At 45.1% G+C, this 25,921-nt stretch overlaps 2 protein-coding genes across 11 annotated transcripts in view; one reads left to right on the top strand and one right to left on the bottom strand.

Annotated features, from left to right (window-relative positions):
• The window catches only part of LOC126987269 (uncharacterized), a 29,279-nt gene extending 14,666 nt beyond the window's left edge, over positions 1-14,613 (top strand). The window contains exons 2-4 of one of the 2 annotated variants that reach the window (XM_050844132.1): positions 9,485-9,657; positions 10,210-13,385; positions 13,486-14,613. In XM_050844132.1, coding sequence (XP_050700089.1) covers positions 9,494-9,657; positions 10,210-12,256 — 2,211 coding nt within the window. In that variant the 5' untranslated portion in view covers positions 9,485-9,493 and the 3' untranslated portion in view covers positions 12,257-13,385; positions 13,486-14,613. The remainder of the gene's footprint in view (positions 1-9,484; positions 9,658-10,209; positions 13,386-13,485) is intronic. The other variant, XM_050844136.1, reaches the window with a different exon arrangement.
• The window catches only part of LOC126987245 (alpha-N-acetylglucosaminidase-like), a 76,370-nt gene that overhangs the window by 16,169 nt on the left and 34,280 nt on the right, over positions 1-25,921 (bottom strand). For 3 of the 9 annotated variants that reach the window (XR_007740458.1, XR_007740512.1, XR_007740466.1), the window contains exons 19-23: positions 25,115-25,221; positions 23,644-23,804; positions 22,442-22,597; positions 20,723-21,286; positions 19,015-19,127 (exon numbers count right to left, since the gene is read on the bottom strand). Coding sequence is in view for 2 of the 9 variants with exons in the window: in XM_050844086.1 (XP_050700043.1) it covers positions 22,488-22,597; positions 23,644-23,804; positions 25,115-25,221 (378 nt within the window). In the remaining 7 variants the exon portion in view is untranslated. The other 6 variants (XR_007740471.1, XM_050844086.1, XR_007740514.1 and 3 more) reach the window with 6 other exon arrangements.

Below are 25,921 nucleotides of genomic sequence, written 5' to 3' on the forward strand. Positions count from 1 at the left end.
GGTCAAGTCTGTACAGCATTTGATATGTTTATAAAGGCATAATAATAATTACAGTATGAGATATGCAACGAGCTTCCATACAAGGCCAATCCACAACAATGACAACAGATTTTAAACCACAGCTGCAACTTGCTTTGGCACTCATCTTTGCTTGTGAACTCTGCACCTGTGCTATAGAAAACCTGTCACTCAAAGTTGTATTAAATTTAACTCCTCCAGGTGGCTGGGACACAACCTCTGACAATGAGCTGGCCCTTGCCCCTAATGAGCAGCGGGTAGGGACATTGGCATAAGAGAAGCAGTCTATCTCTCTCCTACATAGAGAGGAAAAGTGGGATCTCTCTATTGCTAATCAGTATACCATTGCATATCTTATACTACAACAATGAAATCAATCCCTTCTCCCTTTCCTCTACTAACCAAATTATCAAAATAAATCATCATTAAGCTGATGAGAGAAAATCATGACACAAAATGCCACAAAAGTGTACATTCTTCAACACATAACCACTTTAACTTCAAATCTTGGCTTTTATTTATTCCAGATAACAGCAGACTTGCAAACAGATGATCAATCAAAAACGATTACTTGCCTTGTTCATCCCACTGGAAGTGACATGCCCATCGCAAAACTTTCCGCTGCTCAGCACCCTTACCAGAGGCATGCTTTCTGGTCCTCACGTAGATGTTGTCGCTCATACAGGATGTTGTCTTCTGCAAGCCTCTGTCTGCAGGCCAACTCGTACTCAACAGTATAGTTGAACCTGATGATGAATTTTAATTGTCAATATTATGCTTCACTGCAACCAGTCAAGTAAAGTTGCATGTCAACTGGACAGACACTGAGAAAATAATGACAAGTGGTGTGTCTTTTCTGAAACAATACATAGTAATATAAACATTTTCATATTCAATACAAAGGTTAAGAGAGAGAATAAAACTGAAATCTGTGCAGATGACAAAAAATTTCAGTGACAATACTTTAGAGGGAAATTTTATTGAACACAATTCCCTTCTTTATTCGCATGAATTTTGGTGAATATTCACGGTACTCCCCACCAATAATAATGGATGAAAATGTTTACTTGTATCTTTTGATGTTTTGAATTAATCTTTTTTGTTCCAAATCCCCAGCTTTTGCCACTGGCCACCTACAGTGCCTCAGAAAGTATATATTAGTTTGCCAGAAAAATACACTTGTCCTGCAACTAAACCTAATCTGACCATATCTATCCTAACTAACCTGACATAACCCTAACCCCGAGTTGCTGTGAAAAAACTGCAATAAAAAGAAAGAAAAAAAATGTAGACATTATATATAGCTAATTTACAAGATGCATCTCCCTCTCTCTCTCTCCCCATTATCTTGCATGGAATGGGGATGAGACTAATTGGTCTAGTTTAAGGAATCACTGCAAGACCCTTTCTTATAGATGGGAGACACATGAGACAATTTCCATAATTGTGGTAGAGTACCAGAGGGCATGGATAGATTAAAGAGGTAAGAGAAAGGGTAGACTAGCTTAGAGGCACATTCCTTTACAACTCTAGGATGAAGACGGTCAGGCCCCATTGCGCTATCTACTTTTAGGGCCCCTCAATTGGAGTTCTACATCTCTAGGAGAGAACAGGACAGAGGAAAGAGTGCCACGATAGACCTGATGAGAGTAAATATTTGACGGAGTCTCATCAATGAAGACTGATGAGAAAGCATTTACAAACAGTTCAGACTTTAAGTTCAGGGTGTCAGTGAGGATGCCATTGTTCATGAGAGGACCAACTTTAGGAAGATCATTTTTCTATTTTTTTTTTTATACAGGAATGGAAGAGTTTAGGCTTAGTACAGCATTGTTCAATTAGGTTAGATTCATAATTAATTTTGGACTGGAGAACTAGATTCTTTAGTTGTGCATTGATTTCAATAGCTTTGAATAGTAGTTTTTGAAGAGCTAGGTGGTGTAGTCTGCCATTAGTTTGTCTAAGTAATTTATACTCATTCCAGAGTTTACTGCACTGTTTGGTTATGTTACGAGTGATATGCTTTTCCCAAGGGACAATCTTACTTGAAGGTTTCTTTTTAGGAACATACATATTAACAAGCTTGTTTAAAGAGTATGTTACAAAATTAATGGCATTGTCATGTCAGCATCAAAGTGCATAAGTTCAAAGTTCCAATCGACACAACACAGGGCATTACGAATCTTGGCGTATTACTTCGAGCCCAGTTCAACAACGGAGGCCTAGCTCTGTCAGGGAGGGTATTGCCTTGGAATAGTAATAAGGCTTTGACAACACAATGACCACAGCGGGAAATGGGGATAAGTGCTGACGTCTTGGATTATGTCATATTCAGAAGAAAGGATGAGATCTAGTAAATTGCCTGAGGTTGTAAAGGTGGGTTCTAAAACTAACTGATGAGCACCAAGAGTTAGGAAAAAGGCCCAGAACATGGCGTCAGTTTCACTAATGTTAAGGTCAGGAACGGCATCATTCCAAGAGATGGAAGGTAGGTTAAAATCTCCCATCAAAAGAAGTTCCTTACCCAGGCTAATGTTATACATATAATTAATAAGTGCTACATACCCGGTATGTGTCATGAGTGTAAGAGGGGGGGGACGATAAACAGTTAATATATATAGGTTAAATGTGGGGAGAAATATGGTCTAAGTATTAGGGAATGGCTCTGGATCATTGTGAACAACTGCCTTGATATTATTATTGATATATTTACAAACACCAAACTTAGGAATAAGAGAAGCAAAATCATTATGAAATATTGAATACCCATTAATATTAACAACTGAATCTTGAGTAACAGGGTTAAGCCAAGATTCAGTAACAGAAAATTGAAAATTCATGCTCAAAACAATTTTTTTTTGACACAAGGTAATCAACCTTATTAGATAAACAATTCAAGTTAGAGAGAGCTATGTACAATAGACTGTATCCTGTAGAGATAGGGAAGAAAGGTGTTGCATGGTTAGATGTTAATGAGTAGGGACCAGAGTCCCTGTCCCATCAACATTCGGTAAAGGGGCACCAGTGCCGACACCACCGTGAAGTATACCACAGGTCCCCCAAGATCGTTTAGGGAAGGGGATAGGCATAACTTGAAAAGAGGTATAACTCGAAAAGTAGACGTTTGCGACAGAAATGAGGTACAAAATCATGCAATTCACTACATCTATCACCAGAAAAACATGAACCACGTAAGAAAATCGTTGGTTGGGTGAAACTGTAAATTGTCCGATCGTAATGAGGTAGTGTCTTTAATCTTGGCCCGTAATAGGTCTGACTTGATAGGCACCACCTCGTCGAGGGTGATGGACGTATTACTATCTAGAAAAAAGGTGGTAACATCATTAAATTTCTGAGGAAGGGTATCAACATCTGATCCTAAACCTCTTATAATTACAGAATCAGCACTTTTCTCTCTCTTCCTAATTTCCAAGGCTTCTTCATGTAAGAAGGTGTGAATTTCAGCTGTAGAGGGTAGTGAGGAGTGGTCAAGAGTGGTGAGAAGATTCTGGTGGTTAGTTTTTGAATTGCTTATTTCTACAGTTGGGTTGGCAACAGCGCTGGCATGGTTAGCTTTTAAATTGCTTATTTCTTCAGTTAAGTTGGCAACAGCACTGGCAAGACCCTTTACTGTCTTAAAGAGTTGAGATATATCCTTGCTGTTGGAAGACTAACTATTATTACGATTTAGGCATCGGCAACAGGAAGTGCAAACATAACATAGGCCATGATCAGAATAATCAACAACATTATTGAAGGCTTTGTAGGGAAGTCCTGAGCACCATGGGTCCATACAGAGCAATGCTCACACTCCAGTCCAGTGAGTCTTCGTCCCCAATGGCAATCCCACAAGTGCCACAAGGGTAAACTGATGGAACAAATTTACTGGTATTAATCGCTTCACTCAAACAAGGATCTGAGGTAGATGTACTGCGTACACCACGACCCTTTTCCCTACCAGTCATGGCTGGGACTTACCGGTGGGCTAGGCTCACCAAGGTGCGACGAAAGGCTGACCTTTCATCCTTGGGGCTGACCGGGGTGGAAACAGGCCTGTTACTATTTCGTTTATTTTGTTTATCCTTTCCACTATTCGTCTACTCACTTTCTTCGTTTATTTACTTCCTTCCGTCACAATGTACACCCTCAACTCACTGCTACAGTCATGACACACAGGTAAGGTTAGTTAATGGAGTATCACACGTTAGTTAGAGTTAGAGAGAGGAGAGGCGCCTTGCTATCTTGAAGACATCATTGTACTTCATGGCCAGCAGCTCCTCCTCGCTGGCGCCCACATCGCCGCGGCACATTTTTATCCCTTCCCTCTAAGGCTCAAGGCCTCTCCTTTTCTCCTCCCCTGGGGTGCTCTCACGGCTTCACTCCCTCACTCTCACGCGGGACGACCTGACATTGGATTAGGTTTACGGTAATTTACACTTCGGGGTCCACAGAGAAGGAAAGTGTTAATATCTTTTTGTACACGCGTCTCGCCTGGCGTCACCTTGTTTACATTCTACAAAGTTATCTTTTACTTACCAGCTGAATGTAAATGGATACCAATATAAATACGTACGCCTCAAAGGTGTCCTTCTCCATGCTGTTGAGATCTGAGGTGGTCTGTACCGCAAGTTTGCGGAAGAAAGTCCATTCACTAGTCAGAGCGAAGTCAGCGATAAGCAACCTCCCTTCTCTCTATCTAGTAAGCAACTGAGATTACTCGGCGGTGAGCGGTTGAGGGGGAGTGCGTCGTGCGCCTGTCAGGCGACAAGAAACGAGTCTCGCGAATCGGTCAAAATATTTCGGCGAGCCTTAATCGGTCACAATATCTCGCCACACCGGCATGGAGAGGGCGGCGGTGACGGCGGCAGAGAAGCGGGGTGAGTGGGTCCGACTCCGGCGCCAGTTGGACCCAAGGGGGCAGCTCAGATGGCTCCCCAACCTCCTGCGGCAGCTGCTGGCTCTGACACAACGCTGCGAGGGCCCAGGGGTTCTTGCCAGGGGCCCCATGAGGACCCCAGCAGGTCCGTCACCCTGGTGCTTGCCGCCAGCACGCGTGACGCTTCTTGTTCCTCCCCGCGTGACGTTGCCAGCTCTCGCCGCCGCCTCTCCGCCTCCACCTCCTCCCTCAGGCCCTGGACCTCGCCTTTCAGAGTCTGCACCTCTCCCAGCAGTTCACTCTTAACGCTGTCGCAGGCCTGGTCGGTGTACTGCTGGGTTTCCGCCTTCAGGGACGAGAGACTGCTCTGGAGGATATCGGCAAGATGGCGTGCCTGCTCGTCTGCCCTCTGAGCCTGCTCGCGTGCCCTCTCGTCTGCCCTCTGATCCAAATCCTGCCTCATACTGGCCAGCATGGCAGCGAACAATTCCATCTGGCCCGGCTTCACCTCACCCGGGTCAGCCTCGGCCTTGCCCGTCTCCTCACCCTCACGGCGATCACTGGGGGACGCCATGACACTCGGCGCGCTTCACTGTTCACTTATCCCACTCCTTTGACACCAAGTGTTACGCCACCCCCCCTACCACACACCATACACGGGCAGGCAGGTGGCGTGATCCTCACCAGAACAGCCACACGGGCACCAGTCACTCACAGCGGCCCACACAGAACACCGAGGGGAGCAGGAACGGGGCAGGGCACAAAGGATACACGTTCAACACTAAGTTCTAGTTTAATGACAGGTTCCTCACACAGTACAGCAACTTTCAAGGGCACAGAACAGTTAGTTAATCAGGCACAGTACAGGGGCACGGCAGACACGCACACCGGATGCACACAGCTCGCGAGCGGAGCAGCTCAACACTCTCTCAAGCCCAGACACACGTCTTCTCAACTCCTCAGCGCCTCTCGCTCGCCACTCTCCACTCTGCCGACTCAGCACTTCCTGCCCGGCGGCCGGAGGCCCCGGGCTCCCCTCTGTCTCTCTTGTCCCAACAAGTAGAGTTGCACCATGCTGAGCTAACATTGCATCATGCTACAATTTCATCACATTACACATACAATCATTCACATACAGCACATTCGTAACAATATATATAACTAAATCCAGCTGCTGTTACTTCTTGAGGCTTCGCTGGTAGGGGGGGCAAACTGAGGCTTGGGGGGGGGGCAACTTGAGTCTTGGGGGGGGCAACTGCCCCCCAAGACCCCCAAATGACGCCCCTGCCCCCCCCCCTCCCCCTTTATTTTACAGCAAAGGCTCAGCACAAGGGCACAAGAAAAGGAAACAATAAAAAAGCCCGCTACTCGCTGTTCTTAATACTACAACGATTACGGAGACTCCTTATTTCTCTCCTTTATTGTGTATTTTACCACGGCCAGTCAGCTGATAAGGGCAATAGCAAAGCCTATATTTCCTCCTGCTACTGTTCTTTATTTCGATACTGCAACCTTGAACTATGATTTTTTTATGCAGCTGTACTACAACCATATCTACAAGTAGCATTGCCTTGTACTACCGTTACCTTCTACAACTTCCCTATGCAGCTGTTAATTACTACTACTACTACTACTACTACTACAACTCCTTATGCAGCTGTTACTCCAACTACTGCAACCCCTCTCACAACTATTGCTTAAATGACTCTCATAAGCAGGTCTGGGTGCGAGAGGGATTAGGGGTCTTAGTGAGCTCTGATCTCCGTCCAAGGGCACAATGCATTCAAGCTAGAAATCGAGCAAATAGGGTACTGGGATTTATTTCAAGGAGCGTAAGCAACAGAAGCCCCGAAGTCTTCCTCAAACTATATTTAGCATTAGTTAGACCTCATCTTGACTATGCGGTTCAGTTCTGGTCACCCTACTATAGAATGGATATCAAAATGTTAGAATCGGTGCAGAGGAGGATGACTAAGATGATTCAGGGGTTGAGAAACTTGCCATACGAGGAAAGACTCAAACAGTTAAACTTGCATTCTCTAGAAAGGCGAAGGGTGCGTGGAGACATGATCGAGGTTTATAAATGGATGAAGGGCTTTAATAAGGGAGACATTCATAAGGTTTTGTTGGTAAGAGAACCGGGTAGGACACGAAGTAACGGGTTTAAACTGGATAAATTCAGATTCAACAGGGACATAGGCAGAAATTGGTTTACTAACAGGGTGGTGGATGAGTGGAATAGGCTTAGCAGTCATGTGGTGAGTGCCAATACAATTGTCACATTAAAAAATAGACTAGATAAATTCATGGACAGCGATATTAGGTGGGGTTAGATACACGGGAGCTTAGGGTCAAAGGAGCTGCCTCGTACAGGCCTACCGGCCTCTTGTAGACTCCTGCGTTCTTATGTTCTTATAAGCCTACCGGAGCGCCATATGTAAAAAGAAAAAAAAAATGTATTCGTGCACATTCGGCGAAGGACCGCGAATTTTTCATGCAACATGAAACTCTCGTGTCGGTAGTGACATACTGTCAAAAGTCGCGCGGTGGACCCAGACGTGTCCCCGAAAGGCCGAGAACAGGCAAGAAAGATGCCGAACTTGTACACGACACAGGATGACTTGCATATTCGTGCACATTCGTGAACCAAAATTCGGCAGTGTATTTCTAGCACAATGAAGGACGTTAATTCGTGACGACTGGCGGCTCAGAAATATTGGCTAACGCTGCCGCCATCATAAGATTTGTAATTTCATTTTGCAATCACAAGCACAACAACAACAACTTCTGGGCATGGTTACGTTTCACTGGCACAAATTTGGGTGCCAGCACAGCACGCACGCACCCCTGCTGCCTCCCTCTTGGGGTGATTGACACAATTAGGGTCGTCACCCTAAAATTAGAAAAAATGTGGAATAATGCAACATCTCGATCACTCTCCAATACGGAACGGATCCATACTTTAAGGTGGCAACTCTTCAAATTTCTCGAGCTGCCATGACTGCCAGCCGCTGCCCGCTGTTGGTAAGGCCAGGAGGAAAAGGGAGAGACGCTGCGTGGAGTTTGTTACAAATATTTTAGGAGAACCTTGACAAATTTTACGGACTGGTCTTGTGACTAACCGAAAAATGCGCTCACTACAATTTTAAGATACTGAATTTTATCTGCTTGACCACTCATGACGCCAAATACTGAACAAATGGAATTCCGCATTGGTTCAATAGGGAATGCTACATTTCACTCTCGAATACAGAACGATTCCGTATTTTAAGGAATGGGTGGCAACCCTAGATACAGCGGAAAGTCTCGGCCTAAGTATTGTAGCCCATATACCCCGGAACCCATGGAGAGTGCTATTAAGATGTTTACGGCCAAATTATCCTTTGAAATTCCTGGGTAGAATTCGATGACAGTCGGCAAGGCTGCCGCCAAGACAGTCGCTAAGACAGTCGGCCAAGTCCTTGGCAACTGCTGGCCATCTGGTCGGCCAACCAGTTCACAGACAGTCTGCTAGACTGTCGTCAAGACCGTCTGCGACTGTCGGCTAATCGGTCAGTAAAGTCGTGGTTGTCGTAAACATGGCGCCATTTAAAAAAATGACCGCTGAGACTCGTCTTGAGAGTAGCTGCCAGGTTGCCGACAAAGGCGAACCCCTCTGACAATCATGGAGTCGAGTCGAGGCCGGCAGGGTATTGGGTTTTCACTTAATATATTCACTTTTAACTCATTTGTAGCAACTTACCAAATATGATTAGTGTGCAAAATTCATTTTAAACGTAATGTTCAACTCACTTTATCTTTTTCACTTGTCCTCGACCATCGCCTGAGGATTGCCACTTGTAGAAGCCGTGGGAGTCATCTTTTCGGCGATGTAGGACACTATGCAGTCCGCAAATGAACTGAATATTCGGGTGTTAACGCCGAGACTAAATTAAAATCTCCTGAGTTCCTAGTCCTCGCTGCTCGGCGCTACTAGGAGCATTTGGAATTCTTGTCAGCCATTTTTTGAAATTCGGACAATTGGTATTTTGGGATGATCCGTGTTCGGAGTATAGGGTATTTACTGTAATAATGTTATTCTCTCTCTCTCTCTCTCTCTCTCTCTCTCTCTCTCTCTCTGACACACGCACTAGACAGATAGATAGATGGATATATATTGATAGATATTCTCTCTCTCTCTCTCTCTCTCTCTCTCTCTCTCTCTCACACAAACACACACATACACACACACACACATACACACGGCCCGGTAGCTCAGGGGTAGAGCGTCTGGCTCACAATTCCCCGGCCGGGTGAAGATAAGTTGGGTTTATCTTCTTTCACGTGTAGCCCCTGTTCACCCAGCAGTGAGTAGATACGCGACGTCAGGCAAGGAGTTGTGACCTCGTTGTCGCGGTGTGTTGTGTGTGAGTGGTCTCAGTTTTACCCAAAGATCGGTACCACGAGCTCTGTGCTCTTCCGTAGGGGAACGGCTGGCTGTCTCGAGAGACCCGCAGCAGACCAAGAGGTGAATTACACACACACACACACACACACACACACACATAGGATCAGACAAATGCCCCCAACCCTAATGTTTTCCATCAACAGAGTCCACACATGGAGACTTCTAAGGTGAAACAGCTGCTGGAGGGACGATCTGCCTTTGCCCGACGGGAAGATGGCCTCGATATTTACTACGTTCAGCCTCAAGAGACGCGGCAGGATGCAGAGACAGGCGCCCGGGCGGTGCACATTGGCCGCCCAAATGGCCGTCCCACCAGGTCAGAGCTGCTGGGCCGTCTTTTCCCACAACCCTCTCCCTTGTGGGATGCAGGCTAGGAGTAGCTCGTCCATACTTTCAGTTTTTTCTTCTTGCCACTATTACAAAGAAAATCACATTCTGATGAAGCAAAAACATTACATATTGATCTCTTGCTGCAGTGTCACAGTCCAGGGCCGGATTTTCCGAATAACTAGTCATTCTAGGTTAGTACCCAGAGCCACCAGTCCAAGGACAAAATAAATTAAAATTAACAGAAAATAACGACACGATATCTCTGTTGAAGACTTGGGAAGTACTGAATTCTTTTTTCTTTTCAATAAGAATATGATCAATGATTTTTACAAGGACAGTGAAGTGAGGAGGGCCATGGAAGGCCATGGAGGCAAGATCTCTGCATTCCATAGACGGCCTTGCTGTGCTGTACGCTCTGCCTTATCACACCAACAGTTTGGTAGTTCTTGCCTGACACAGGTTCAAGTTATATTCTGGCTGGGCTATTTTGGGCTATTTTTGGCAGGGTAACTAACAATGCCTTGGCACCCCCCACCAGGTGTGTGATGCTGCTGGGAGAGACAGGTGCAGGAAAGACCACCTTCATCAACGCTGTACTCAACCACCTCTTCGGAGTGGAGTTCGCCGATTCTTTTCGTTTGCAGGTCAAAGAAGAGATAGAAGATGGTCGCCGGAAGACGGAGAGCCAGACAGACACCATCAATGTGTACACCATTCACTACAAGGAAGGCATGAGGCACGAGTACAACGTTGTGCTCATCGACACCCCCGGCCTGGCAGACACGCGGGGGGCACAACGCCAGGAACACGTAAAGTCTCGCTTGGAAAGGTTCCTAATGTCAGAAGATATTGGTGTTGATGAACTTCACTGTGTTGGTCTTGTTGCCAAGGCAAATGTAAACAGAGATTTTACGGATCAGAAAGCTGTGCTGGGGGAAATCATGTCATTGCTAGGAGCCAGTGTGCCAGAGATCACGTGTCTTCTTGCAACTTATGGCGTGGATGAGCCATCAGTTGATGCCGTAGTGAGGAATGCAGGAATTGCCTTCAAAAGAATGTTTCGCTTTGATAATGGTATCATCTACACTCCCCAAAAGACGACTAACACCTCAGAGAACAACCAGGCTGCTATTGCCTCCATAAGGTGGAAAGAAATGAGGAAGCAGTACGATGCTTTCTTCAGCCATCTGAGCCGTGCGCCGCCTGTTAGCAATAGGGTTCGCAGGGAGAAAAAACTTTTTGACACAAGCAAAAATAATTTGAAAGAAGGAATTAAAAAGCTAGCCACCTCAATAGCAGCACTTCATGTATATAAAAAACTCTACAATAAATTTGAATTACAGGAATCTGAAAATAAGGAATGGCGTAAGGAAGAGATGGAAGAGATTATAATTCAAGAGGATCTAAATGATACTGGAAATGGTGTTTACCCACACAACTGCAGGAAGTGTTTGGTGACCTGTCACCTCTGCAGGGGCAGCGTGGAAGACGAGGTCCTTGGTGCTACAGTTTGTGGCGCAGGTGCTATAGCTGCCGGAGCTGCTGGTGCAGTAGTCGTTGCTGAAGGGACTGCTGCAGCTGGAACAGCAGCAGTTGTAGCCACAGAAGAAGCAGCTGCAGCTGGTGCAGCATTGGCAGCCACAGAAACAGTAGCTGCAGCTGGTGCAGCATTGGCAGCCATGAACCCAGCAACATTGGCAGCCATGAACCCAGCAACATTGGCAGCTGTAGCTGGTGCAGTATTGGCAGCCACAGAAACAGTAGGTGCAGCTGGTGCAGCAGTGGCAGCCACAGAAACAGTAGGTGCAGCTGGTGCAGCAGTGGCAGCCACAGAAACAGTAGGTGCAGCTGGTGCAGCAGTGGCAGCCACAGAAACAGTAGCTGCAGCTGGTGCAGCAGTGGCAGCCACAGAAACAGTAGGTGCAGCTGGTGCAGCAGTGGCAGCCACAGAAACAGTAGGTGCAGCTGGTGCAGCATTGGCAGCCATGAACCCAGCAACATTGGCAGCTGTAGCTGCTGGTGGAGCCTTTACTGCTGCAGTGGGACTTGGACTTGGTGCAGGGTACTTTATTGCAAAAATAGTGAATGAGTCAGACTCGTGTGATATGGATACCAACACTGAGTGCACAGAAAAGGGTTGCCACCACCCTTTGTCCGATCATGTTCGGATGAAAAAAATTATAATAAAACAAAATGTGATGCGGGAGAAAATCAATGACAATATGAAGAGTCTTTATGATGCAGCTCTTTCAAAAAAATCAGAAATCATGAATAAAATCAACAAAACTGAAGAAAATATTTTGAGCCGTAGGAGAATAATTTCTCAGAACACTGTGGAGGCACTGCACCATGCAATGAGAATACAAGCATTCACTTCACAACATTTTGATTACATTGAGAATATAAATATCGAGATCATCAAGGCTGTACTAGATGGGCCTGCTATCACGCCCCATGCTCTAGAGCATGCCAATGTTCTGGACAAGGCCATGAAACAATTGGCGTCATTTGGATCACAGGAAGTTCTTGGTAAGCATGAACTTGTCGAGAAGATGTTACTGAGCGTTTACAGAAAGGACGGATAAACGGGCAATGGCATAAGTACCCAACACACCCATTGCATATGTTAAACCATGCAAAATAGCACTACGGTTCTGGAAAACCTCAGATCCATGATTGTCGTAAGTGACAACGTTTGCTTAACAAATTCAAAATCCCCCAAATTTATCTCAAGTAGCCGATAACTTTTCTTGACTTTATTAATATTGAAATTCCTTTCAGTAGTACAAACAAAAGCTTATTTTCTTGGATTTGAAAGAAGCTGGTTTTGGTGCCAATGGGAGCATTCAACAACTTCACACAAGGCTAGCATTCAGTACGTTCCTTAGCCTGTAGGCGGTATTGTTAGAGTTGTATTTCAAAGAGAATGCTTCATTCCAAAAAGTAACTTATACTTTTAATACTCTTTTTTTTCTGGAGCAAAACACTGCATGAGTAAACAACAGAATCAGAATATGAAATGATGACGTCACGTGCAACCCCTCTATAGGAGGGGTTGCACGTGACGTCATCAGCAGCGATCAGCTGATCACTTCTCAGCTGCCCCGCAAAGGCCCGCCATTTTGGGAGGCACATATTTGCCGCAAGAGAGCTCCTTAGCTTTTCCCCGACATGTTACTGTGTGGGTGGGTGTGTTAGTGGCCCATCTATTACTGTGTGGGTGGGTGTGTTAGTGGTCCATCTATTACTGTGTGGGTGGGTGTGTTAGTGTCCATCTATTACTGTGTGGGTGGGTGTGTTAGTGTCCATCTATTACTGTGTGGGTGTGGGTGTGTTAGTGGTCCATCTATTACTGTGTGGGTGTGGGTGTTAGTGGTCCATCTATTACTGTGTGGGTGTGTTAGTGTCCATCTATTACTGTGTGGGTGGGTGTGTTAGTGTCCATCTATTACTGTGTGGGTGTGGGTGTGTTAGTGGTCCATCTATTACTGTGTGGGTGTGGGTGTGTTAGTGGTCCATCTATTACTGTGTGGGTGTGGGTGTGTTAGTGGTCCATCTATTACTGTGTGGGTGTGGGTGTTAGTGGTCCATCTATTACTGTGTGGGTGTGTTAGTGTCCATCTATTACTGTGTGGGTGGGTGTGTTAGTGTCCATCTATTACTGTGTGGGTGGGTGTGTTAGTGGTCCATCTATTACTGTGTGGGTGTGTTAGTGTCCATCTATTACTGTGTGGGTGGGTGTGTTAGTGGTCCATCTATTACTGTGTGTGTGTGTGTTAGTGTCCATCTATTACTGTGTGGGTGTGGGTGTTAGTGTCCATCTATTACTGTGTGGGTGTGTTAGTGTCCATCTATTACTGTGTGGGTGTGGGTGTTAGTGTCCATCTATTACTGTGTGGGTGTGGGTGTTAGTGTCCATCTATTACTGTGTGGGTGTGGGTGTGTTAGTGGCCCCTCTATTACTGTGTGGGTGTGGGTGTTAGTGTCCATCTATTACTGTGTGGGTGTGGGTGTGTTAGTGGTCCATCTATTACTGTGTGGGTGTGTGTGTTAGTGTCCATCTATTACTGTGTGGGTGGGTGTGTTAGTGGCCCATCTATTACTGTGTGGGTGTGTGTGTTAGTGTCCATCTATTACTGTGTGGGTGTGTGTGTTAGTGTCCATCTATTACTGTGTGGGTGTGGGTGTTAGTGTCCATCTATTACTGTGTGGGTGTGTGTGTGTTAGTGTCCATCTATTACTGTGTGGGTGGGTGTGTTAGTGCCCATCTATTACTGTGTGGGTGTGGGTGTGTTAGTGTCCATCTATTACTGTGTGGGTGTGGGTGTGTTAGCGGCCCATCTATTACTGTGTGGGTGTGGGTGTTAGTGTCCATCTATTACTGTGTGGGTGTGGGTGTTAGCGGTCCATCTATTACTGTGTGGGTGTGGGTGTGTTAGTGGTCCATCTATTACTGTGTGGGTGTGGGTGTTAGTGTCCATCTATTACTGTGTGGGTGTGGGTGTTAGTGTCCATCTATTACTGTGTGGGTGTGGGTGTGTTAGTGTCCATCTATTACTGTGTGGGTGGGTGTGTTAGTGTCCATCTATTACTGTGTGGGTGGGTGTGTTAGTGTCCATCTATTACTGTGTGGGTGTGGGTGTTAGCGGCCCATCTATTACTGTGTGGGTGTGTTAGTGTCCATCTATTACTGTGTGGGTGTGTTAGTGTCCATCTATTACTGTGTGGGTGTGTTAGTGTCCATCTATTACTGTGTGGGTGGGTGTGTTAGTGTCCATCTATTACTGTGTGGGTGTTGCCAAGTATAGGCCAGTGGGCTTTTTGCGAACCCCTTACGTTCTTATGTTCTTACTAAACACTGCCCGGGGTTAAATTAGTCATATATTCATTGTTCTTATCATCAAATATATCTTGAAGTTTGATAATAAATGTATATGCTGTATGTCCATCATCATTTAACGGCCTAATGGGTAGTTATATAACAAAGCGTAGCCTCACTGTACAGATTTTTTGCATATTCACTTAGATTGTGTTATGAAGACGGGAGGCACGCGCCAGCCATCATCAGGGGGCAGGGGCTCAGCTGATCGCTCGTGCCTCCCAAAATGGCTGACAGCTGTCTTTCCTAAAACAAAAGCGAAGCGGTGTGACGTCAGTGCAACCCCTCTATATACGACAACTGACAGCGCTGTCACATCCTCCGGCTCCTCGCTAAGTCACGTAATGTTTCTGTACGTCCGCCAGCAGCGCAAATCCTTACATTGTGTATATCAGATTCTCTAAATATGCTTATTTTTACCACGAGAAACAGGTGATGTCACTTATTTTTATTGCGTTAGTTCTCGTATTTATGTATTCACATATATTTTATGGAGGTGTAACTTATATTATTATATCTATTTTTATTAGTGAGAGATATCGTAAGTATTTAGTAAGAAATTCACTTTTTATGTGTAAGTCAGGAACCATAGACGTTTTGCGTGTGTGTATCAGTAAGTACAAGCCTAAGCACACACTTGGGCTGGAATGTTTCGTTGGTCGCATACAAGTAGCCTGTAGATAAAGAAACAAACAAAATGCTACTTTTCATCACCGTTACCGCCGCCTGTGACACCAAGCAGCCCCTCCTCCAAGTCTGTGCCTGTGCTGCCCAGTGTTGGGTTGATTCTTTTTTTTTTTTTTTTTTTTTTACGTTGCGGCCTAGTGTGCTGGTAGGCTTCTTCCCGGTGGATCCTGATGGTCGGCCCAAGGCTTCTTCCCGGTGGATCCTGATGGTCGGTCCAAGGCTTCTTCCCGGTGGATCCTGATGGTCGGCCCAAGGCTTCTTCACGGTGGATCCTGATGGTCGGCCCAAGGCTTCTTCCTGGTGGATCCTGATGGTCGGCCCAAGGCTTCTTCCTGGTGGATCCTGATGGTCGGCCCAAGGCTTCTTCCCGGTGGATCCTGATGGTCGGCCCAAGGCTTCTTCCCGGTGGATCCTGATGGTTGGCCCAAGGCTTCTTCCCGGTGGATCCTGATGGTCGGCCCAAGGCTTCTTCTTCACGGTGGATCCTGATGGTCGCCCAAGGCTTCTTCCGGTGGATCCTGATGGTCGCCCAAGGCTTCTTCACGGTGGATCCTGATGGTCGCCCAAGGCTTCTTCCGGTGGATCCTGATGGTCGGCCCAAGGCTTCTTCCGGTGGATCCTGATGGTCGCCCAAGGCTTCTTCCGGTGGGGCCTGATGGTCGCCCAAGGCTTCTTCCCGTGGATCCTGATGGTCGCCCAAGGCTTCTTCCCAGTGGATCCTGATGGTCGCCCAAGGCTTCTTCCGGTGGTTCCTGATGGTCGGCCCAAGGCTTCTTCACGGTGGATCCTGATGGTCGGCCCAAGGCTTCTTCCCGGTGGATCCTGATGGTCGGCCCAAGGCTTCTTCCCGGTGGATCCTGATGGTCGGCCCAAGGCTTCTTCCCGGTGGGGCCTGATGGTCGGCCCAAGGCTTCTTCCCAGTGGATCCTGATGGTCGGCCCAAGGCTTCTTCCCGGTGGGGCCTGATGGTTGGCCCAAGGCTTCTAACCAGCGATATAAGCATGTTTGCTGACGACACAAAAATAAGTAGACTGATAAATTCAGACAACGATGCTGAAATTCTCCATGAGAAACTAAGAGCTGTATTACTAAACATTTCGTCGCCCAAGTTCACATATTTAACAAGGCTTTCGTAGGAGTTTTAAGCATTTCCTGGAGTAGTTTTATGACCCTGGTGGTAGTCTGACCCTTCCTCTGTACCGTGAACCTAAAGAAACACTCATTAGAACCCGACTGACCCCCTCTTTGACCTTTAGAAATAGCTGATATGAGAGGCGAATGTGTCCTATAATACCAAGCTAAATGTCTTGTTTGAGTGGGCCGACAAATGGATGATGCGGTTCAATTGTGACAAATGCAACATCCTTTGTGTGGGAAGAAATAACCTCCAAAGTAGTTATACACTAAATAACACCCTTTGGCCACACCAGCTGCGAGAGGGATTTGGGTGTGCGTGTAAGGGGTCTATTACACCGGGCGAATTTTCTGTGGATCTTCAGTCAAACCACGAGATCGGCTGGCGTGGTTCTCATTTGTTTCTTGTTATTGCTGATGATGATGATGGTGAGTAATACCGTCGTCCTTCAGTGAAATCTACCGTAGCTTTGGAAGATCGTGGACACGTCAGAAAACCACGGAAATAGGAGAACCACGCCAGCGGAAATCGTGGTTTGACTGAAGATCCACGGAAAATTTGCCCAGTGTAATAGCCCCTTTAGCTTTGACCTTCAACCCAGAAATCAATGTATTATCGCTAGAAACCGAGCAAGTAGTCTTGGGTTTTATTTTGAGAAGTTTAAGCAACCGGAACTCAGAAGTTATCCTCAAACTGTATTTGGCTCTGGTTACAGTAGTCAAGCTCCCAGGCATTACCATTATTTATCATTTTTAGGCGCCAAAACAGTCATAACCACACAAAAACGATAGGAAATTAGAGTTAGCGTTAAAACTGTTAAATATTGATGGGTTTCGCTCTTTTTTGCAATAGTTATCGGTGAGAAACTACAAAAATGCAATGCGCTGAGTACGATAGTTTGACAACGCTGGGACTCAGGCCTCACCTAGAGTATGCTGTTCAGTTTTGGTGTCCCTATTACAGGAAGGATGTACGTTCCCTTGAAACAATGCAAAGGAGAATGACCAAAATGTTCCAAGGGCTTAGGAACTTACCGTACAGAAAAAGACGAAAGCGAGTCACTTTGCATTCCTTGGCAAGACGTAGACTGCGTGGGGATTTAATTGAGGTGTTCAAATGGGTTAATTAAGGGGATTAACATGAGCGATCTAAATAAAGTGCTCTTATGACTGATGTGAGATCACGCAGTAATGGGTATAACTTGGACAAATGCAAGTTCAAGAAAGAAAGTGGTAAAAACTGGTTCACGGAAAGAGTGGTTGATGAGTGAAACAAACTGAGTAGGTATGTGGTTGAGGAAAACATTATTTTTTTTTTAATTAACCCGACAGCTGCTTGGATCATGTTTCTTAAAGGCTCTCCAAGCGAGAAAACATGAAAAAATCATCACTCACGCAAACCATTTCATAATATATATCAAAGCATTTGTGATCAGTTTATGCATCATCTGTTTTTTGGGGGGTTTATATCATGGCAAAAATCGCTACTACACGGTAAAGCCACAAATTTGGCCCGTCGCTGCTACACGGTAAAGCCACAAATTTGGCCCGTCGCTGCTACACGGTAAAGCCACAAATTTGTCCCGTCGCTGCTACACGGTAAAGCCACAAATTTGGCCCATCGCTGCTACACGGTAAAGCCACAAATTTGGCCCGTCGCTGCTACACGGTAAAGCCACAAATTTGGCCCGTCGCTGCTACACGGTAAAGCCACAAATTTGGCCCGTCGCTGCTACACGGTAAAGTCACAAATTTGGCCCGTTGCTGCTACACGGTAAAGTCACAAATTTGGCCCGTCGCTGCTACACGGTAAAGCCACAAGTTTGGCCCGTCGCTGCTACACGGTTAAACGGAGACTAGATGCATTTATGGGCGGGAGGGGAATTTGATGAGCAACCTATCTTCAGGAGCTCCCTTGTGTACGCCGTCTGTCCTTTTGTAGTCATCTTATGTCCTTATGTTCTTAAGACGTTGTTGAAGCCAAAAATGAAATGAGCTTCGAAGTTAAGTTTGACCAAATGAGACACTGAGGGGCCCCATAAGCGTTCCTTATCTTTTTGTAATTCACAGCTAGGTATATACATACACTCTAAGTCTATATATAGCAAGTCAAGTCACTCTGCTTCAAAACTGCGACCGGTACGCGCAGGAGGCTGGTTTGGGGCGGAGCAGCGGGATGACGTCACGTGGAGTAAAAAAATAAAAAAAAATACCTGCCAGTTCAGGGGTGACTAAAGTTGGGGCCGTGTGTGCACTCTGGATGTGCATTCTCGCCTCCTTTCACAGCGCGTTCAGGCAAGCCACTGACGAAAAAATATGTCTTTTTATTGTGCTATTGCGTGACTGTAATTCCATTGCCTACAAACGGCGGTGTGGGGTGTGAGGGAGGGCATGTTGAAGTGATTGATTTAAATTAGTCCGCCTTTCCTCGTTTTCTCTAAATCCCTGTTTCTACATTCTCTAGTTTGGCTCCAAGCAGCGTCACGCATAAACCACGCCTCGGCCGTGTCTCCTCCCACAAACCTGCGTATGACTTGACTTGGTGTATATAGACTTAGCATACACTGACGGACGGATGGATGGACGGGTAGACAGACGGACGATCAGAGACAAACAAAGAGATACATAGTCCGACAGACACACCTTGTAGTTGGCTGCGGCGGCCGTGAGCAAGTAGGTGGTGTTTGTGTGTATGGTGCTGTCTCTTGGTGCTGGCCGAGGCAATATCACTTCCTCGGGGCCAACAGTGTGCATGCCTGCAAATACCACGACGAAAAGATGATTTAGCTTCATGGTAATACACTTTAGGGAAACGCAAACCACACTGTAATTAACCATGGTTCTCATCTGTCTCCTTGACCTTTGAAACTGTAGTATTTAACCCTTAGATTATGGCGATCGTACATATAAGTGCGCTACCACACGCCCCACCCATACGGGGATCATATATGTAATCATCACACTCTACGCTCCCTACGTTTCAAATAACTTTTTTATTATTATTATTATTAGGAGAGAAGTTTTATTACACCAGCATATATACTAGATGAATATACAATTATTGCAAAGAAGAAAGACTCCATTTCTACCTCTTTTAAATGCCAAAATTTCCCCCGTGCGGACCATCCAGAGAAATATATCACCACCAGGAGGGGCCTGTACTCTAAGGGTTAAGAAACAAGATCACTGCAGCTACCGGGTTAATCTGTATCATAACTACTATAACTAACACACACACACACACACACATACAGCTTCCCACAAAGAAATATAGAGGTTTGGAACAGATTAAGTGAAGAAATGGTATCGGCGAAGAGTGTGCAAAGTTTCAAGGAAAAGTTGGATAATTATAGATACGGAGACGGGACAACACGAGCGTAAGCCCAGGCCCTGTAAAACTACAACTAGGTAAATACACTCACACACACACACACACACAAAAAAAAAAAAAATAAATAAAGTTGATAAGAAAAACTAGCTGGAAGAGACTGAAGACTATCACTCATTTAATCAAACTTAGCATTGTCCTTAGAAATAATTAATAATAGCCTGATAAATACATCCATATAGCCTCCCAATTTCATCATCAGTGCATTAAAAAAGACATGGACCTCATCTCCCACAACACCACCATACTTGTTACAGACTCAATCTTTTTAATTTGCACCTTGAAACTTGCCAGCATTTACAGGGAATCTCTCTCTTTTTTTTTTTTACGAATACGCCTATTGCGCCGGTAGGGTCTCTTGAGGGGCCTGGATGGTAGTTGGCCCCAGCCCGTCATGGCACAGGCAAGTGTTTATAGTGGCGCCATCTTCTCCTGGCTCATGCTGCCCCCCGGGAACTCCTCCTTGATTCACTTGGACGGTTTCCTCTAGAGTCCGGGTTGATGGGTGGTCTTCAGGACAGCATGTGGGTAGTTTTAAGCCACTCGGCAGTGACTGAAAAATCCTAGGTGGTAGCGTGGGGATTCGAGCCCGCGTCATCCATCACGTGGTGAATGTGAGCCCAGCACGCTACCACTCAGCCACCGCCTACCAGCCTACCTACCCATTACCAGTTCTCATTCTAGTCAACATGATTTGGCTGCTCCTCTGTACCATTCCATGACATAACATATTCTAACATAATTATATTCTAACTATGTTATCATACAAAATTGCAATTCACTGGGCTTCAACTCTGAATTCCACTGTTTTTTAGGCAGCATTGAATTAGAACAATCTTGTAACAACCATAGCCCTAACATACCAGTGATACCACACTCATTATGAATGGTTTTAACACAGTGTCCTTGAAGAGGTCACGTAAATCAAAAACAATGTAAATCAAACAAGAGGTAGGTTTGTACCTTTATTGCCTACTGTATCACTCTGACTCCTCTCCCTCTCATGGTTCCTCCCCTGGCTGCCCTTCCCCTTGTGGTAGCACAGCAGCGAGGGTGTTGCTGTTGTTGAGTAGCGTGGGTACTGTATTGTTGTTCAAGAGGCGCGCGGGAAGAACTGAGCTCAGCTGTGTGGCCGCGGCGCTGTGTGAGGCATCTGGTGGCCACTCCATAAAATATCGTGTTTAAGTGGAAAAAACGTGTAAATTAAACATTTATTTGGATTTTGGACCCCGCGTTATTTCAAAAACGCGTAAACCAAACTAGTGTAAATCGAGTTACCTGTATGACAAAATTTTGTATTTTTACCTGAAATTACGTAGCTCAGACCAGTATCTGCTCTTTATATGTTTGTTACGTGGATATAGTCCAGTTCAAAATATACCATATTGTTACTATAACCCATCACTTTAGCTGGATCCCTCCCAACAGTGACTGGATCCCTAGCTGAGTAAGTAAGGATGCTGCTGGTTGGCACTTTTGGCTGCTGAGGGGTCGGGGCGTCTGACCTCTCTCGCTCGACACTCATGCCTATGTTGAGAAATATTCATCTGTTATACAAGTTAGGTGAATTTTGTTGATATCATTGAATTAACCTGGTAGAAGCGACGGGCCAAATTTGTGGCTTTACTGTGTAGCAGCGATGCGCCAAATTTGTGGCTTTACCGTGTAGCAGCGACGGGCCAAATTTGTGGCTTTACCGTGTAGCAGCGACGGGCCAAATTTGTGTCATGATATAAACCCCCTAAAATAGATGATACATAATCTGATCACAAATGCTTTGATATGTATTATGAAATGGTTTGTGTGAGGGGTGACTTTTTCTCATTTTTCTCGCTTAGAGGGACCATTAAGAAACATGATCCTCGCTGCTACACAGTAAAGCCACAAATTTGGCCTGTTGCTGCTACACGGTAAAGCCACAAATCTGGCCCGTCGCTGCTACACGGTTAATGTTTTTACCACTTTTCACAAATCCTTCCCTGCTTCCTCTTACATTGAACTTTATCTAAAATCTGAAAGTACTTGCCCACCTGTGAAATACAACGACAGGGGGGTCGTCTAATATGCGAGAATATGGGCGGTTCAAAGCCTCGCATATCGCAAATTCGCATATTAGGAACCTTAAAAAGCATGTAAATAATGGTATATGGGCGGTCAGCCACATTTTCCCAAACTCTTTAACCTAGTATATCGTAGTATTACCGCCAGCGCTGGTGTGGTCCCGCTCACATGTTTTCTTCTTCTTCTTCTTCTTCTTCTTCTTCTTCGCTGTCAAAAGGCCCTACTTCTACCTGGACGCCCCGCCATTGCTCTCACAGCTTGTGAGAGCAATGGCTGCTTTAGACGTACTGATGAAGAGAACACGTGGAGCCGTCTCACAGAGTAGAGTTGCCAGATTGCGCCATTGTTTATTTCCCTTCCTTCGGGAAGTGAGTAACAGCAAGTTCATTATTTGGTAGGAAATGGATGTTAGCGAAGTCGGGAACATGAAATGAATGAAAAAAAAACTTTTCTCTTACTACCGAGTCAAGTCACCGCTCCCACGTGCTCCACCCCCCAAGGGGGGGAGGGAGGGAGGAAGGAGGTCGCATATGAGGTGGTTCGCATATCCCAAGTTCGCATATCAGGCGACCCCCCTGTAGGTAAATACACACAAACACACCAATTACAAATGTTACTCACCTGGGACTTTCCTCAAATGCGTATGGTTAAATCCCTCCCAATTTCCTTATTCTTCAGCTTTCATAACTAACTTCATATACTGTTTCATTAGCTTTCTTCTGGTGAACAGTGGGCGGTACTTTTTATACATTCTCACAGCAAGCTTCACTGGATCACCTGGGGGAGAAATACCTGAGTAATTTGAACTAATGACACAAAATTTTATGTACACCAGGTATTCTCTATATGCCAGGGTTATGTTCTGCAAAAAGCTCGCATAATGTGAATTCGTATATATCGAACCCATCATCCCCATTTTCAAACCCTCTGACTATTTACTCCGGCACATATGTATGGTTTAATCCCTCCCAATTTCCTTATTCTTCAGCTTTCATAACTAACTTCATATACTGTTTCATTAACTTTCTTCTGGTGAACAGTGGACGATACTTTTTATACATTCTCACAGCAAGCTTCACTGGATCACCTGGGGGAGAAATACCTGAGTAATTTGAACTAATGGCACAAAATTTTATGTACACCGGGTATTCTCTATATGCCAGGGTTATGTTCTGCAAAAAGCTCGCATAATGTGAATTCGTATATATCGAACCTATCATCCCATTAATTATTGGGGGTTATGTTCCACGACACGTTTTCAAACCCTCTATTTACTCCGGCACCGTTTCACAATAATAAAGCACAAAAGCAACAATAAAGCACATTAGTACAGACGTAAGCTGATAATTAGCTACCTGAGGATTAACTTTAGGATCAGACGGAGGAAGAGGTTAGTTATAGGCGAGGAAAGTGCGGAAAAACACTTGCACCCGCTGCCGCACCATACCTCACCAACCAGTCACACCAGCGCCGATACTCGCATAATAGCAAAGTTTTCTCGCATAAAACAAATACTTGGCACATTTAGGTTAGTCTCATATGAGCGAAATCACATATATCAAACTCTATATCGAAAACCTGGTGTATAATGCATCACAGAGCTTCAACTGTAAAAACTCCTAATCAAACTTGAATATATTGAATACCCAGTGTACTATGTCTTTAACTATTTCTATATACAGAACTGATATATCAATTTTATTCCCAACCTAGTGAAATCATAATATTTTGACCCTATGATGGGATATTAGGTGGTGAGAGGAAACACAGTACCTTGTCACAATGTGTTTAACAAATTCATCAAAGGAAAAACTAATGATTACCTTGTGGTGTAGGTGGGAAAAAGGTGTTTACATTCTCTGCAAAAGGTTTCTCAACAGTTTCAAACACATAATTCTTGAACTTTGCCTCATCAAATGCAATCCCAGCTTTCATTGCCGATAGGAGGGAGGAGCTGAACGCACCCCATCTGGGAGCAATATACCTGTGGAGGGATGAGAAAGCCTGTCACTTAATTATCCTTAACCCGGTAGCAGCGACGGGCCAAGTTTGTGGCTTTACCGTGTAGCAGTGACGGGCCAAGTTTGTGGCTTTACCGTGTAGCAGCGATGGGCCAAGTTTGTGGCTTTACCGTGTAGCAGTGACGGGCCAAGTTTGTGGCTTTACCGTGTAGCAGCGACGGGCCAAGTTTGTGGCTTTACCGTGTAGCAGCGACGGGCCAAATTTGTGGCTTTACCGTGTAGCAGCGACGGGCCAAATTTGTGGCTTTACCGTGTAGCAGCGATGGGCCAAATTTGTGGCTTAACCGTGTAGCAGCGACAGGCCAAATTTGTGCCATGATTTAAACCCCCCAAAATAGATGATACATAATCTGATCACAAATGCTTTGATATATATTATGAAATGGTTTGTGTGAGGGATGATTTTTTCTCATTTTTCTCGCTTAGAGGGACCATTAAGAAACATGATCCCTGCTGCTACCGGGTTAAAACTCCCACTTTGCATATACAAGAAGTAGAGTAGCTTATTACTGTAAGTGATTCCAATGTGATTATCATTTAATCTTTCACTTTCATCCTTAGAGAGTCATTTTTAACCCGGTAGCAGCGGGGATCATGTTTCTTAATGGTCCCTCCAAGCGAGAAAAATGAGAAAAAATCACCCCTCACACAAACCATTTCATAATATATATCAAAGCATTTGTGATCAGATTATGTATCATCTATTTTTTGGGGTTTATATCATGGCACAAATTTGGCCTGCCACTGCTACATGGTAAAGCCACAAATTTGGCCCGTCGCTGCTATACAGTAAAGCCACAAATTTGGCCCGTCACTGCTACATGGTAAAGCCACAAATTTGGCCCGTCACTGCTACACGGTAAAGCCACAAATTTGGCCCGTCACTGCTACACGGTAAAGCCACAAATTTGGCCCTCACACTGGAAAACATGTTATGATCAGACTTATCAAATAACCAACTAATTTACTTTTCAGGAGTAAGGTCACAAAACAACCAGATCTATTTTTTAATTTTATATGCTTCTTATGGCATGAAGGAAAAATGGAGTCAGATATCTAAGGTTGTTATATAGAGGTACCAATGATAATTATAGCATAACTGGCGCCACTATAAAAATTGCCTGCACCATAACGGGCTTGGACTGATCCCCAGGCCCCTAAAGAAATGTAATAAAAATAAATAAATAAATAAATAAAAAAAAAAAAAATGCTATAAGTGAAATTCAAAATAAGAGATTAATATTTTACAATAACGTTAAAAGATATCACGTACTTCATCATGACGCCATTCCATTGCTTAACAGCGTAGTCCAAAATCTCACCGTTGGGACCCCACAAGCTTATTTGGTAGAGGGCATTTCGTCTCAGCAAGCTGTGTTCCTGAAAAAAAAAAAATTGTTGTTAACCCAGTAGCAGTGACGGGCCAAATTTGTGGCTTTACCGTGTAGCAGCAACGGGCCAAATTTGTGGCTTTATCGTGTAGCAGCGACCGGCCAAATTTGTGGCTTTACCGTGTAGCAGCAACGGGTCAAATTTGTGGCTTTATCGTGTAGCAGCAACGGGTCAAATTAGTGGCTTTATCGTAGCAGCAACAGGCCAAATTGTGGCTTTACCGTGTAACAGCGAGGCCAATTTTTGGCTTTACCGTGTAGCAGCAACTGGCCAAATTTGTGGCTTTATCGTGTAGCAGCGACGGGCCAAATTTGTGGCTTTACCGTGTAGCAGCGACGGGTCAAATTTGTGGCTTTACCGTGTAGCAGCAACGGGCCAAATTTGTGGCTTTACCGTGTAGCAGCAACGGGCCAAATTTGTGGCTTTATCGTGTAGCAGCGACGGGCCAAATTTGTGGCTTTATCGTGTAGCAGCGACGGGCCAAATTTGTGGCTTTATCGTGTAGCAGCGACGGGCCAAATTTGTGGCTTTACCGTGTAGCAGCGACGGGCCAAATTTGTGCCATGATATAAACCCCCCAAAATAGATGATACATAATCTGATCACAAATGCTTTGATATATATTATGAAATGGTTTGTGTGAGGGGTGATTTTTTCTCATTTTTCTCGCTTAGAGGGACCATTAAGA

This window comes from Eriocheir sinensis, chromosome 6 (genome assembly GCF_024679095.1).
Source record: "Eriocheir sinensis breed Jianghai 21 chromosome 6, ASM2467909v1, whole genome shotgun sequence".
NCBI lineage: Eukaryota > Metazoa > Arthropoda > Malacostraca > Decapoda > Varunidae > Eriocheir > Eriocheir sinensis.